General features: G+C 35.5%; 2 protein-coding genes across 6 annotated transcripts in view; one reads left to right on the top strand and one right to left on the bottom strand.

Moving 5' to 3' along the window:
• LOC143145818 (tachykinin-like peptides receptor 99D) overlaps positions 1–17,159 on the top strand; it is an 89,173-nt gene that overhangs the window by 33,510 nt on the left and 38,504 nt on the right. The window lies entirely within an intron of this gene.
• On the bottom strand, positions 5,268–13,113 carry LOC143145817 (lysosomal acid glucosylceramidase-like). Of its 2 annotated transcripts, none has more exons than XM_076309569.1 (8): positions 12,885–13,113; positions 12,437–12,767; positions 11,174–11,439; positions 10,549–10,983; positions 10,031–10,110; positions 9,667–9,941; positions 9,438–9,540; positions 5,268–5,791 (listed from the first exon to the last, which is right to left on the bottom strand). In XM_076309569.1, exons 1-7 carry the CDS (start codon positions 12,925–12,927, stop codon positions 9,438–9,440), a joined length of 1,533 nt encoding a protein of 510 aa, XP_076165684.1. In that variant the 5' UTR covers positions 12,928–13,113; the 3' UTR covers positions 5,268–5,791. The 2 variants fall into 2 exon arrangements, with proteins under 2 accessions (XP_076165684.1, XP_076165685.1); XM_076309570.1 differs by lacking the exon at positions 5,268–5,791 and adding an exon at positions 9,202–9,335.

The following is a 17,159-nucleotide window of genomic DNA, read 5'->3' as shown; positions in this document are numbered from 1 at the left end:
TCAAGTAAATTCCAATCATAGCAGAGAAGTTGCAAACAGTCAGCTGCACTCACCAGACGAACTGTCCGACCAAATTCTGTAGATTCTTCTTGCTACCGCGCTGCAAAGCCACATACTTGAGAACAAAGCAGTTTCTTTCTCCTGTGTGCTGAAAGTGCATACAGCTGGGAGTTGGAAAGATGATTCTCAAGTTAAGGAGAACGTATCTAATCCTGCCAAAAGTTCTATAAAACGGTCTATAAGAAAACATAAAAGAATACCATCTGTCTGCATTAACCGGGACAGTACGAAACAGAGAGTGAAATATTATTTAAACGAACGCGAAAAATCATCGACGGAGCATTTGTTGTGAATATAAATTTTTTTTAAATAATTTGAGGGAGAATTTTTATTCGAAGAGTGAAGCGTGTGATATCTGGTACGATAATCACTGAAATACGGATCGTGTTTAATTTTAACATTTTGCGGTTAATGGTCGTTTGGAAATTATACTAATGACAGCTACGATAAAAGAAAATCGGAAACCATGAAAAGTCTGATGAAAAAAAAAAAAAAAACTTGAAAAGAAAATTTCTCTCTTGAGACACCTGCCTTCTGGAATAATTCAAACGATGCTCGAAGCATCTTTTTCGTTTTGTCACAACTGAAGGAGATAATTAAGTGTCCTGCTTTTAGTAGGACACCCTGTACTTCTCTCTTCATTGTTAAATCGACTGTAAAGACCCGATGTTACGAAACAAAGATAAAATTCATAATGCGGCCATGGAACGGTACTTAAAGTTTTCCGTTTATTACGTACATTATTCATATTTAGATGCATTGTTTTTAATAAACTGGAATATTCTAGGTCTGGAGAACTCACGTTGATACCATTAATAGGGCATGAGATATAAACCTGTTTGTTTCTATGTAAATTAAACAGTTAACCGTTGTAAACACGGCACTACCTTTCGAATTAGATATTCTTTCGATTTCCAGGTCAAGGCTCGTTTAATCACCTAATCGTCGTATATTTTTCCCCGGCAAATTCGTCTCCTCTACGTTCCCCTCGTTTATTGCTGGAACTTGCTAAATCCCGGCACAGAAAACTAGCTCGTCCCTCGAAAAAAAACGGTCGAAGAATTAAGGGCCAAAAAGAAGAAACATTTGTCACGCATGGGAGCGAGCACTAACTGTTTAAATAATGACAGAGAATAACGATATTATAATACGGATTTGCGTTTGTAAAGTAATACTACTTGTCTGGTCATATACAGGGGGTAATACTGCTTGTCTGATCATTGACGGGGCAATACTACTTGTCTGATCATAGACGGGGGTAATCCTACTTGTCTGGTCATGGACGGGGGTAATGCCACTCGTCTGTCCACGGACGGAGGTAATGCTACTTGCCTAATCATAGGCATGGGGTAATTCTACTTGTCTGACCATGGACGAGCGTAATACTACTTGTCTGATCATGGAAGGGGGCAATACTGCTTGTCTGATCATATACATGGGGGTAATTCTACTTGTCTGACCATGTACGGGAGTAATACTACGTGCCTGATCATAGGCATGGGTAATGCTACTTGCCTGACCATGAACGGGGGTAATACTACTTGTCTGACCATTTGAACATTTTTCGTAAAAATTCCCATGGATTATGTTAGGTTAGATTGTCCAAAGAGTTACTGTAATACTCGCTGTAACTTGGAAACAGGGTCAAACAGAGCACAAATTGCACCAACCTATTCGCAAATCATTGTGTTAGAAAAAACTTTTTTAATTAAATACAGGAAATTGAACACGCTTCCGAAACAACGATGTGAGATGATACTTTATTAATTTAAAGTAAGAGAGGATCAATTGTATCGAAGTTTACGATCCAATATTTAACTCCGTATTCCATAAAAACTTTTTCTTCCGGTTTGGAACTGTTTCGAAACACTTGATCCACTTCTAAAACTTGGAAAATAAAATAAAATACATTCAAAGTCTTTGATCCGATACCCTGTTCATCGAAAACAGATTGTTGCCCTCTACTCCATTATTTAGATTCAAATCATAACACAAACTACCCATGCATGGATCATCTTCAACGAGATATTCGCATCAAACTAGAGATACAGTAATTAATCACCTGTCTTGGATCAGGATGACTCGACGGATCCAAGTATCGGTAACTAATGATCGTAAACCATCTCAACATTTAATCTAGTATGCAACCGGCAATTCCGTGCACCTGTGATTCATGGTATAAGCACTACGAGAACATAAATTACAACGGAAAGAAACACAAAACTGGAAACAGTTACAACGGCGAGCGCAACGTGTTGAACGACGTTGGAATTGTAATTTAGGGAGTTGGAAAAGTATGAGCTACATTAACCACGACTGTTCGAGCGATTGTAAGCTGTCGTTACAGTATGTTGTGCAATTTAACCACGAGATTCGGGAATTTACCAAAATGTTTTACATAATAATTAATTAACAATGTTTACAGGCAGAACCGTTGGAAAACCGTTACCGATGTATTTTCCGTAAGCACCGTGCTGCAATAAATCTCTTTGTAAACACATTATTGCGCCAATATTTGTAACAGAACAACAATCGATAAATAGTAACGAGCAAGTTAATTGCAGGATTATTCATTCGCGAGGTTAAAAGTGTTATTGCGCATTATGCATGTTTTCACGGCATAGTAAACCTGATTTCGTTCAAATTGAGTATTAACACTTTGCACTTTAGGCATGGCCTCCAGGCGCCAGCAATATCTAGCCCTCCGCTGCGAGTGTATCTGCAAGGTATGCCGAAATTCCGAATGAGTTTACACATCGATTGTGTTATAGTTTCTAACGGTGAAGAGTCTCGAAATATGGACGTAAATAGTATACACTGTTACAACGTATACTGTGTTGGTGTCATTTTCAAACTTTAACTTACTAAACAACACAACAGTATTATAAATACGACGCAACCCCTTGATGGTCTCGAGAGCAAATTAGATACGTGTCTTATTTAAATTATTTACGAGAATATAAATTCCCCTCCACCGAAATTAACCTTTACCCTTTCATAAAGTGTCCTAAACGATACGTGCAACAGTTTTCTCTTTAAAAAAATTTCCAAAACCAATTTTCAGAGATGAGAACTAAACAGACGTAGCCATTAATATTTAAGAATTTTCTACTTATCGGATCCTATTGTACATTCGAGTTGATCCTCTTTACGTACAGATCCGCTTTGAAGCGTGTTAATAGCCAACGTTGTGTTTAATATTGGGAGGGCAGATTTTTATCTAAGCTGCAATTTCCTAATAGCTTCATCAGAGAAGCCGCAATGCACTGACCGGAACAATGCGCCGTGAACAATAGCGTTGCATGTAATATCTAGTTCTTAAGCCAGACCCATGCATTTTCATCGCATTGCTCGAAAGTTCGTCGCTAAATAGACCTCGAGATACTTCAAACAAAGAAAACAGAAGCTACTAAAACAAGCTGGTTATCCGTAGCACAAAGCTCACGAAGAATGTTCATTCCTTTGTAATTTGTAACCTTTCTGTCACCAGAACCGAAATACATTATATAAGCTACTTTACCCTTTCAAGAAAGATAATACACCATGGTTAGGAGACGAACTGAGAGCTCATTTTTGCAATTTATTATCGATCGTGATCATTTTTTTAATAATTTATTAATATACGAAAAATATATTATTTTAAGAGGTCTGCATCGCAATTTTAAAAATTGAATGATTTTTTTTAGAAAAAATTATTACGTACATCAATTTCAAACTTTATAGATACATTTACTTGTGCTTCGACAAGCCGCAAGAATTTGTTCAATTATATACGATTGACTTTATCGAAGTTACAGTGTAAGGGAAATGTATTTCCAGCACTGTAATCTTTCGATCGTGACCTTTTATAAAATAATAAGTCGTAACAAAATTTGTTCGTCTTACGACAGCAACCCACGGATCGCGGTAATATCATTTCTGCATCTTACGTTTCGCGGCGACAGTACAAGCTTTCCCATGCTTTTAAAACACATTAAAGGCACTCTTTCAAGAGTTAGATTTGCGTATCGGCAGCCCATCGACGATGTAATCACGTTTGAAAAAATCTGTCGTCAACGTCAGAACAATATAGATAAGAAAAGTTCCCTGAAGACTAATGTCTCCACTCTGTGGATATTTTTTACAAATAAATTTGAAATTTTGCGTTAGTTCGCACAGGAATCAATTGCAAAATCTATGCATGTCTAAATCAGGGTTTACACACCCGCTTCTATAAAAAAAAACTGTGTCATTCGTGGACTAAAAACTTCGTATTATCCTATAAACTCTGCATCATCCTAGCCCTTAACGAAAAGTCTTAAATCTTGTCCTATCCTGCCATTCACTCTCCTACTTTCGAAATCCATAAAACCCACTACACGTTCTCAGTTCAAATAGGGTACTAATCCTAACATACAGCTAACTTAGGTCTGACATCTCCTGTTATTTATAGAACCTTTAAAACCCACTTCGTTCCTTCAGCACAAAAAGTGTACTAAACGCAATCACGACCTAACTCCTTTTCTATTTCCAAAATCCTTGGACCTCACTCCATATTCTCAGCTCAAATAGGATAACAAACACAATACCAAATATGATCTTTTCATTTCTACCTCAAAAATTCTTAAACTTATCGTTAACCAGATTATCGATACAGTTTCGGTTTGAGATTTTATTTAATCAATTGTAGTAATTGAAAGTAATTTTTGTCAAAATTTTCCCCTAGTGTAATTTTTATAATTCTATCCGTTACAACAGTTTTGTATATTAAACACCCCTCGTTAGTAATATTTTGGTCACGTTTAGAAAGAGAAAAAGAAGGAACATACATATACATTTGTCCTGGATTCTTTGGTATTTTCTTAATGTGTGTAGCTACTTCCCCTAGTTTTCCCCAACTAACATACAGCACATTCCGCATGAAAAATTGCACATTCTTGGGATTTATGCCATTGTTACGTCAGCTTCCACGGGACTGGTTAATATGCCGTTATGAATATTCGCTGAAAACCCTGCATATTTCTCGTTTTCAACAGTAATATATCTACTTTTACAGTTTTCCACCACTTCTAAGCACTTCTCGCCCTAATTTCGCCCTTTCTTCCGACGCTCCTTGACAAGTGTGCCAGCAACCATTGTAAAGTTAACACGGTTCGAAAATATCAAATATAAAATGACATCTATACCCTTTGCGTAACAACAAGGTGAAGTAAGAAAGACGAATGAACGACAGCTGAATAATCCCTACATGTATATAAATAATGTTACATTATACATAACATTATATGTTATGTATTACATATTATGTATTACATATACATATTACATAATTTTGCAGAACATAATGTTACATAACATAATATTACACACGGTAAAGATATTACTGCATTTGTTTTGTCTTTGTTGTTTACCAAGAAACAAGATTCCTCTATTTGTTCCGAATATTAAAATTATACAAAAGTTGCTGTCGTAGATACCATGAACGTTCCATGTATACATATGCCAGGTTTTGGAAGGACTATGGCGTCTCGTCTCTTTGAAATATTGCCTGTGTTGTACTTCAGCCGCTTCTGGAAGTATTGGCAATGTCTTGATAACACAATCAGACCTTGCACTATCAACAGGCACCGGTCTTCGCGTGCTCCATTACTAGGAGCTTAATCATGTTAGCGCGTGCCGCATTTGTCGCATCCCGTTTAGAATTAACGTACGTGTAGATACACAAGCGTGGGTGTAACCGATGCGTCCGTCTCTAAAAACATTAAACGTATTAACATTAACAGTGTTTAGTTTTCGACACACGTGTCAACCCTTCACCTTTTCCATTCGCTTCTATAATACTTACACCAGCCACCTTTAGAGCGCTCTACACTTGTACAAGAAACGATCAGAATTTTTCATAAATAATATAAATTTTTCACTTGTCGAGTACGCGTTATTCGAACGCTAGCAGCTCATTTCTGTAATACATGTATATAATTTTTTGATATTTTTATGGTTCTCTATTTAATGTATATTATTTAAAATATATTCCATTCCTGAAGGGAATTACGTAAACTTGTTACCAAGACGTTGAAATTTATAGACTCTTAAATGCATGGTATTATAGTCTAATATTAAAATTTATTTCAAGTACTCGACAAATCATAGATAATAAACGTTTGATGTATTTATGCAGGAAGTTACAGAATGAAAAAACTATTATCTTGAAAATTTACACGTCCGGTGATGAACCTTGAAAGAAGTTCATCATTGGTCCGGAAACCTGAACATCTGGTAATCTAATCAACAGGGATAATGGATGGCAATCGAATGCATTTTACATGCGATAGCTACCGATTCTCCACAGATTAATATCAATTTATATGTTAAATAGTTAAATTATCGTCGCCTATGTCATCGAAATTGAAATCTGAATGGCATATCAGACGATTGCATTCAGTATATTTCCAACTATGTATTTCATAGACAGTGAGCATTCAATTTAAAATATAGATAAATAGTCAATTTCGAGTAATTTACTATCCTACTATGAAAATACAAATCTTTCCTATGAATTCCTAGTATTTGCTCGTACGAACTGGAAAGTTTACGAAAACTATAAATTATTAATCTGTGAAAAGAAAATATCGTGTGCAAATTCTCTAAAATTTCTTTAGCAAACTTTACAGAGATTTGTCGATAAATTGTTACAATACAAAAAATAAAATCGAAGCTATTCCGATTAATACCACAAAAATTTCACCACTTTTGTAACATTGTACCATTCGTTATAATAAAAGACAAATATTATAACGGTATAAATGTATAATACTATGTGGGAGATAACACGGATCTTGTCAAACTCGAAATTCGCACAAACATAAAGTCTCTGATGAAACCTGGTTGGATGCGGAGAGAAATAAGTGATGCTGTGACTAAAGTTCATGGGGATAGAGCCGCACAGAAAACTATCATTTATGAATGAATAAATCCTTTTTTCCAAGGACGGATAGGAATTAACCCATTTGCATCAGAGAAGTGGATTATTCCTTTGCGTAAAGCCACCAACACTGTCACTCTTTGGTCACTTGGTATTCTTTTAAAAGTCTGGTATTTAAGGTAAATCAAAAAATTTTAATCCACTTCTATTACTATTAATAGAATATTATAATATTTATTAATATAGACCATAAAATTCGAACTGTCTTGTACGAAAGGCAATAACAACCACTGTAAATGTGCAGATTGTTAAGAAGATGACCAGGCAATTCAGTTTTTAAACAAGTTTTATCGCCGGATCGATTAATTTTTAGGACGAATTATAAGTGGAGATGAAATTGTAACGTGGATCGTGTATGACCCGAAAGAAATAAGCTTCAAAACAATGACTTCTAATTGATCCAAGTTGCTTGATCAAACCCAAAACTGAAGGGTCTGCTTTAAAAGTAGCAGCAGCTGTTTTCTGGGATGCTGATAACGTGGTGGTGGTAGAATTTCTTGAATGTAGAGGAACAATCACAGCTGTCTATTGCGAATCGATGTTGAGAAAATTGCACGCAGCGTTGATTAAAAAAAGCGGCTCGTAAAACAGCACGAGAGAGTCATGTTTCATCATGATAATGCTTCTGTCCATTTGTCAAGAGTTGTGCAGGATGTTTTGCGAGAATTCCGACGGAAGCTTTTGCTACATCTGCCGTACACAGCTCAGGTCTAGCCCCTTCTGACTTCTTCCTTTCACAAAATTTAAAAAAGGATCTCAAAGGAGTTCGCTCAGAGGATCTGTAGAGAGTAGAGTGAAAGTACAGTGATTCCCATTGAAGAGTCCTGACTTTTATAAGATAGGATTAAAATGTTGCCAATATCTTGTGTGGAAGAGCGGGATACTGTAGCTGATGTGTGTGCAGAAAAATAAAAATTGATTTATCACTTATCATTTATTTTTTCTACTTTGGGCTATTTGTAAAATTATCAGGATCATTCATAGGACAAATGTAGGCTTCGATTGAGAAATCTACCAAAATTTAAATCTTGTAGATACAGCAACAAAACAAAGGTGAAATTAATTAAACTGTAATAATAATAAAATGTAAATGGAAGTTTGCATTTTACGATTGAAAATTGTATAATATTTAAAGAAACACGATACTATTACTATGCATGGAGTTTGAAAATCTACCAGATTTAATATTACAGAAAGAGAAAATCGTGGACGAATATGTTATACAACGAATATTCGAAGAGGAAAACAACGAAACTATGTTGTCACAGAGAGAATGCACCACCACTGCATTAGATTGCATCCCCTCCCATAAGGAAAGGTTTTACTGTAGAACTCACCTCATTCCCCAAGATTACAATTGTCAGATATTTCTCCTATTTCCCTCATTTTATTATAGCTTTACTTTCTTTCTTTTTTGTAAAGTCTTATGAATTTCCATATTTCTGTTCTCTTTTCCTACTCTATTAACAATGATAAGAATAACTTATACAAAAGAACATATATTAAAACAGTTTGTGCTTAATCTATACTATGTCGTAAAAATTCAGGGTGTTTTATATAGAGGGTCAACTTTGAAATATTGCAGACTATTTTCTCAAAAAAATGAAAAATAGTATAGGTAGAAAAAAGGTTTTTTTCCTTCGGAGTGTAAAGCAGTGATTATTAATCTTGAAATATGTAGGGGCTGTAATATAAATATGACAAAATGATAGAGGAAAAGGGAAGTTTTTTTAAATATAAAAATTTCACTTTACATGTACGTATTGAAAAGAACTTATTCAATGAGAAAATTAACAATCTCTTTCTTCTACTACATACCTCCTATCATTATTTAACAGAATTATTGAGATAGAATTATTGAGATGGCTATCTGTGTTACTATTTTCCTAGTTCAAAATGACTACACATGCAGGTACGTAAAGCAAAAGAATGCATTTACATCTAGCGCAGCACGAAGCAAGATCGGAGATGTATCTTTAGGGATAAGAGATCAAATGTTGCGTTCTGAAGGTATACTTCCAGCAACGGTACCTTTCAACGTAAAATCATTTCTAAGGTCTATCAGTTCCATTTCGGAGGGTACATCACCTTCTTGTGAATCGATGTAGCTAAATATATTTACAATGTCAATTTCATAAAACAAAATGAAATAAATTAAGCATAAACTCAGTTTTTCTTTTTGCCAGTTACTGGAATAAATGCTACAAAGAATATTTATTGCAAAAATTTTCGGGGATCTACATTCCTCTACGTAGATAAACATTAATGACACTCTTTTTGCAAACACGTTTTTATATTTTACCAATGGTTTTTTCTAGATATGAAAAATAAGTTTCTGTAAATTTAGCATCAAAGTGTATAATAATCGTTTATTATTTCAGATAACGTTACAATTTAATTTCACTATGAAACGTACCTATTGTTTATAGATTATGGTGTTCATAGAATATGGAGATAATTCCAATTGAAGCTCGTCCTTGTTCACATCTTTCAGAGCCACGAAATTCGACGAAGAGTCACTGAAACGCAAAGTGAAATTTCAAGAAGACACATCATTTTTGGAAATTTCAAGAAGACACATAATTTTTTAGTTTGCAGAAAAATAAACTTCTGTAAAAGATGACAATAAAAGTAATTTCTATTACCGGTTATACAGTACAACAACAACTTCTTCCGCGGGTGTCACAAAAACGACCGATTTGATGGTGTCAGTATCGGTGATAGAAACTCTGACCGAACCTCTTTTTACAAATCTGCTAAAATGTTTGATAGCGTAAAACGAGGGCATTTTATAAAATTCATCCTTTTCTGAATTAACAATAATAGTTGCATCGAGGTAGTTTTTAAGCCAGGTTGGTCCACCCTTTTCGTCAACAGCTAAATTAAAGTCCACCCAACCGACCGACCAATGATTTATGTACTGAAAACAAATGTTAAAGATTGGTTCCTTAAATTGCGCGACTACGAAAAATTACTTTTAATTGTAATAACTTGGATACATTTGCTTACATCTATCAAGCTTAAAATATACCGTTCTGCGTGAGTCCACGATTTTGTCACGACATTTGGAGTTCCCCATATGCGTTCTCCTATACAAATACAGAATAAAATTAGTACAATCTTTTGGAGGAATGGGTACGTTTGAAACATGTTACTTGTAATTGCAAGTGTCATATATCGTGAAAAAGACTCGACAGTCAAAAATTTATAAAGCTACAATATTTATTCGTACCAAGTTTTCATTTATTTTTCGTCTACTCGTGACGTATGTATGTACCGATACAGTAACCCCTCGATAAAAACCTGTATCTTTGACTCCATAAAACGTATCGTTCACTCTCCTCTTTGAACGGTTCGCACGTGAGTGGGTCGCTTTCAAGTATACGAAAGGTCGACTCCAGAAACAAATTCGCTACCATCTCTCCTTAAAAAGATCTACACGAACCCGATATTGTGTGTTCTATCGAAAGGTTATTGTATATATATATATATATATATATATTATTATTTCACCTTTAAACACTCACTTATCGATGATTCGGTAGCAAGTATGAATTTGTCTGGAAATTCGTTGTGTGTTTCACTCAATACGGATATAGATGCTTTGTTTTCAAAATACCAATGCACACCTATTCCTCTGGTGTAATTGGACGCAATTTCATTCTCAAACAATGGCTTGACGAACCAAGGTAATAAAAATTTATCGTCATCGAGAGCTATAATCTTCGTGTCCTTGTTCGTCGATGATGCCAGAGTGGGGGCCAAGAAATTAGCAACCCAATTAGCCATGCTTTCCGGTGTCCATCCCATAGAAGGAAAGTTTAGAATATTGGTTATCAAACCAATTGATGGTTCGTTACCAGTCGTAACGGCCCACATATCGAGGCCATTTTCTTTATATTGGTCGAAAAACTTCATTATGTAATCGACAAAGAGCTGATAGTATTCCTTCTTTAAGAAACCTAAACAATTATCAAAAATGTAATGATTGTTCTCTGTACGAGTAAAGTAGTTTCCGCTTTCAAACGACAAAATCAATCAATTCATTTGAAAGTGTGTGCATCAATAATCAATAAAAAATCGAATTAACCTTTTCACTTGAAAGTGGATGAATGAACCAATCTCTTTGGTAAAATTAAGTATTATATTTACCAAAACCATCTGTGACACCGTTTGTTTTCATCCATCCTGGAGCTGTCCACGCAGTGGCAAAAAATTTCGTTTCAGGATTCAATTCACGGGCCTTTTTCAAGTATGGTATTTTATAATCGTAATCCTCTTGGGCAAGTGCGAAATGTTTCAACGTAATGTCGTCCTTGACGTCATCGTACGTGTAAACTCTTGTCGAAAAATCGGTACCAGCTATTGGTACGCGACCTAAGTTGTACGCGCTACCTGACGTCGGAGAGTAATATGTTCTACAAATAACAAAATCCACTTAATTGTTTACAGTAGATTCGAATCGCATTGGAACAATTTTGCGCGGTTAGCTGTGAATTGTGTTGTAGAATGCGTGTCGAAATAATTCAGGAATCAATGCAACGAACAAAAGTAACAACGAAAAAATTTTGTACAAATATTTGTGTCATGACAGCTGATTATTACCAATGCTTTATATCTCATTTGTTGCTTCATACTTTTAATTATTCGTATTTGATCTTGCCGACTGTTTACAGACACTTTCGTAACATTCTCTTCGGTGTATATTTTCGACAAGAACAGTGCCTAATTCGGTACAGTTCTATGTACTTTCTATGTCGGACTACATAAATTCAGAAATGGCAGGTATGCATTTAACTCGTCTCGGAAGTTTTACGCCCACATATTCTGTGCATAGCCAAGTTCGAGACAGATCGGAAATAAAATATATACAGTTGTATAAAAAAAAAAGAAAATAAATAAATGTGAACCTCTTTTCTAAGGTGGTAGCTGTGCGTACGAAGAAATCGTTAAGACGTTCGAAGGTTTCACGATCTATCGAGTTAACAATGATTGAGGCTTCTGGGCGTGAGCCATGTTCTTTTAGAAGCCTCTTTCGACGTTTCGCCAGCGTTACAGCACGATACCGTATCAGCCCGTCATCAGACTCCAAGGAAGCCATTTGCAACGCTGGCGAAACGTCGAAACACACTTTCAATAGATCACTGCTTGCACTCGACCGTCTCAAACACTATCGACTGTTTAAAAAAAAATCATTATTCTACTGTAAATTCGTAGTTACCGAACGCGTTCTGTATGTACATGTAACTTTTCTCTTTTCTTCGTTCGAAAATTCTTTCAAAACACACCCCTTCGCCTCCAGCAAACCACCTGAAATCGTAACTCTTAAAATTTGGTTTTCGAGTATCCCTAAGTTCTGAACGCAACAATGTAATAATCCTTTCGCCCCTAAATTGACCAGATGTTAATATTTACCGCATTATTTGATCTTGCGTGGCTGGACTGAGCGACTTTATGTTCAAACCAGTAGAATCGGTGAACGCACCACCAAACCCGAGCATTGTTTGATATCTCTTCTTGGTGTTTATGATTAGGGTGACATTAGGGGAACAGTCCCGATTGGTACCAAACTTCTCCTCTGACATTTCCATCCGAAGACCTCCCTTGTTTGTCACATACCAATACCAGCTTCCTTTCTTGGGGATTTTCGGAACATTATCTGTAGTATCGTCGCAATACGTTGCATTGCAAATACACGCGACCACAGCATTGCCAACGGTGTAGGGCACACAGCTCTTAGCGTAGACTGTAATTATAAAAATTTTCGTAATGCTCGCGGATTGCGTGAAAACCCTTGAAAATCGACACTGGATCCCACTGAGAGTGACATAATTTTAATAAAAAGAAAATTACACAACTTTACCTTCGACGGAGAAAACGATAGTGACTGCAAGAGTGATCCACATATTTGATGTGCTCTCATAAAGGTACAATGAATAATGTACAAAAATTTTATTCACTGATTTCAGCCACTGTGCACAATATGAGGCCAGCTTATTGTTATATTACCTCGCTTACTCGCGGTGAATCCCATACTATTGTACTACCGCGCAAAACTATGCCTTAGTTTAAGATAACAATCGTTATGTCCTCCGTGTCAAATGTTATTTTGTGGTTTATTTTGTAAAAATGGAAATTTCACAGTTAATAACTATATAGGAAACTTTTAACTCAGGAATTTGCTAATCATATACAAATATTCAAGGTTCAAACTATGCCTCGCTGCCAATCAATCCGTCATAAACAAAGATAATCTTGTGTACAGTACGAAAGTACATGTTTGGTGTTATCTTTTGTTATGCATATATTATGACAATTCGTTTAATTATTTTTTTATTAGAAAAGTTAGAGAAAAGTTTATTCAATTGTTTTATAGAAGATTTCATTCTATTTAGAATCGATTGGAAACATTTTCACAAAATTTTACAAATAACAGTTATCTCTGAATCAAAAGAGGATGATTTAAATAAGTGCCTTACTTATTGTTGTATAAAAACATTTCTTAGAACGAAGTTACACTATTCCAAGGGATTTTCTGGAAAAGTTTGCTTGCACTCAGTGTAAGTGACGATGAATTTCACTCGCAAGATTGAAGACAATATTACTTTTAAGATGATTTAATACACGCCGCGGTGGAACGTAGAATTTCAGAACACAATATGAAATTGTTCAAGGGATAGAAATTTTAGATACAAGAAATTCCTATTATAGCGAGGTGTTGTTGGGGTATTTGAAGGGAAATATAACGTTCTGTCTGGCGACAAGCTAGTCTAGAAGCAATAAAGACGGCGAATATCGAACAACTAAAAGAGATTGGAAAGAGTAAGGAAGGTCGGAAGGGTATACAAGTGCAAGTGGTATCGAATGTGGAAAAGACTCGACAAACAATTTCGTAGTTTCTTTAAAACGAAAGTCTGGTACCGTTGCAGACACATTTTGTATTATTCTTGTACAGTGTTCGCTATTTTGGTTTTGTGATATTCACTAGAAATTGTCGGTTCGTGATAATTCGGAATACAAATATACGAAGTAGACAATATTTTTTCGAAATATAAATATTTATTTTTCGAAAATATAGCATATCAGAGACACAAAATAGTTCTGAATATGTTAAGTGCAGCAAAATACTGTCCTTCCTGTACTAACACGTGCACCCAGATAACACTCTCGTTCATTTTCTAGAATCATCTAGCTATCCTTCTGGGTATAAAAACTAACGAAAAATGAAAAAATCGATTTCGATCGTTCGTTCTGGTAATAAAATTTATACCAGTGAAAAGGAATATATAAACGGTAAGACAGAGTAACCGAAGACCTCGAATAATAAATTGAGATTGCAGTTGCAGACGATCTGTTGAGATTATAAAAGGAAAAGTATAATTTTTTAAAATAAGCGAACCGCACAAAAACTGCGAAAATTCGACAACGTGCTTCGATCGCTAAATTTAATTTCAAACGATTAAAATTTATATATTCTTCGAAAGTTCTACCGTGGAAAATATTCAACAGAAATTATTTAAATTTCACGACCAGTATCGTTACGAATGATAGAAAGAACAGTAACTTACGTACCGATAAGTAGAAAGTGTACGTTTACTTTTAGGAGATTACGACAAAACTTGTAAATAACCATTTGTCACGTTTGATGATATACAATCTCTTGTCACACGTCAAAAAGTGATTTCCTAGCGGCAAGAGGATAATGGTATGCAAAATATTTCCAACTCGATGTAGAAGCAATAGCAGCAAGTAACGTGCACATAAATCTTGCAAAGAAGATAAAGGGTAGTTCACAAGAGGCGTTCCGGATAATGTCCTTGGATCAAACTTGTGAAATAACCGAGGGCTGGGGCTATAAAATTCCGTGAAAGGAGAAGCATAAAAGGCAGAGGCGTGTGTTTGGGTTTGAATGCAAAGGTTGAGACAGCTGGCGGGTTATTTGGTCTCTGTGTTAGGTGTTCGGTATAGTCTCGACAACGGGGGTAGTATCATCACACTAGTACGTTTTCGTTGAATCGAAGAATCTCTCCCGCGAGCTACCTATGCTCGGAATAAATTTTACCGACGTCCTAGACGGAAAAACAATGAGGGTGCGGTTGAGAAGAAGTGAGAAAAGCCGAAGAAATGCTAGATAGTGAGAAATCACGAAGAAAGCCAACAGGGACTCACGTCGCGGTAAGGAAAACGCTTCCAATCTTGTTCGTTCGCGCCAGGATTATATATTTTTCACGGATCATCCTCCTTCTAAAGAGGTTGGCTGACTAAAAATCATTGTAAACATTATTTCACTTTACCTTTTATTAGATATCGAGAATCGTCTATCTCGAACGAGTGTAATGTCAAAGATCGAGAAGACACTGTTCTATTTTCTTTTAAATATCTTTTGACATTTTGTACACGCGTCGGTATGAATTGTTGAAAAATATTCCACAATTATACTTCTTCTTATGCATCCGTAGATTCTAGGTGCGATGGTGCGAGGATGACCTGGATGTACAATCTAACCAGATTCTGAGCCACCATTAGTCCGTAGTCTTTGCATAAATTTTAGTTCATTAATATCACAATAGAGACTATTGTGAAATTAATCCGCGCGAAACTCCCGACACGAGTAAGATAAACCAAACGCTTGTAATATGTTTTCAATGCCGATAAACAATCACGTGTTTATATAATGTTTGCCCCCGCGATATCTATGTGAAATTTTCCAGGCGAGCAGTACAACTATTCTCACCCTTCCAGTTATATAAACCGTTACGCGATCTCGCAGAGCTTATCGTTAATCCAGTCCGGTACTATTACTGGCATTTCATTGATAGAATAAAATATCATCATTTCATGAAATGTTTACATAACCATTTCGATTCCACCAGATGGAATATTTCTTTAATCCTTTCAGACCCGATGACGCTTTCGAACGAATTATTTTAGGTAATTAATCATGTTTTTGGAGCAGTGTTGGATGAATTATAGGTGTAATAAAATTATTTAAATAATCACATCGACATTTATCTTAATTATTATTGCTCTACCATCGTAAAATATATTACATAATTTAACGAGAATATAAAAAATACAAAAAACAATGCCGGTATACATACTCGGTATACATACACTACATAGTACCCTTCAACCAGTAATTAAACCTGCCTTTAATTTCCTCATAGATAAGAAAAAATTTAAGTGAAACACTTGATATATTTTCATTGTAAGTATACTGCTGCTTTAAAAATATTGCATCATTTTTACATGGAAGCAATTTTTGGCAGCAATTTTAAATTGAATTAATTAAAATAAATTCTTTTTATTTTAGAGTAAATTATTTTTCTTTTTCTTTTTTCCTTTATTACTTGTTACCGAAGAGAACAAAATATCTATACATTTAAACTTATGTTTGTATCGGACCACACTTTTGCAATGGTAGAGCAACAATAATTAAGATAAACGTTGACGTAATTTTTTAAATAATTATATTACACCTATAATTTATCCAACAATACGAACTTCGATAAAAAAATTTATTGTAAATAATTCCAGCTGCGTCTATTAACCAACCTCGCCACGGTTCGATCGTTTTATTTCCAAAAAAAAATAATTCAAAGCTGCACCCGTCCGATTCCTAGTCAGTTGGTTCGACCATTAACCTGTTTTAGTTAACAACAATTTCATTTTGGATCCCGCGAGACTTCTCATTTTTCAGCTTCGACGGGTCGCCTTTCGTCGACCATCTCCGATGGCATACCTTTTTCATCCTGATTCCATTACACCGACAGGTTTTTGCTCGCTGAAGAGTAAAAGTCCTCTATCAAAGAGTGAACCGCTTTAAAGCGAATTTCCAGCAAGGGGAGATAAGTTTTAATCGACGCACCGCTGAAGTTTCTCTGCATGCGAATATGGTGAAGATGTTTGGCGAACGAGACGCGTAATTACGAGCGGTAGAAGTCAGTGTAATACAGTTTCCCTTAATGCATGATGGATTACACAACAAATTTCAATATTACACAATCTTGCGTTATTACTGTCTTATCCCCATAATACGTACCGTGATTATACTAAATCGTGTTTCACCAGTCAGTCAATTTTCTGCCTATCAGTTTCCGTGATTCAATTCTTCGTGGGATTGTTTCATGCGAACCAA

This window comes from Ptiloglossa arizonensis, chromosome 4, assembly GCF_051014685.1.
Source record: "Ptiloglossa arizonensis isolate GNS036 chromosome 4, iyPtiAriz1_principal, whole genome shotgun sequence".
Classification (NCBI taxonomy): Eukaryota; Metazoa; Arthropoda; class Insecta; order Hymenoptera; family Colletidae; genus Ptiloglossa; species Ptiloglossa arizonensis.
The sequence above is the reverse complement of the archived record's forward strand: the minus strand, read 5'-3'. Positions and strand labels throughout refer to the sequence as shown.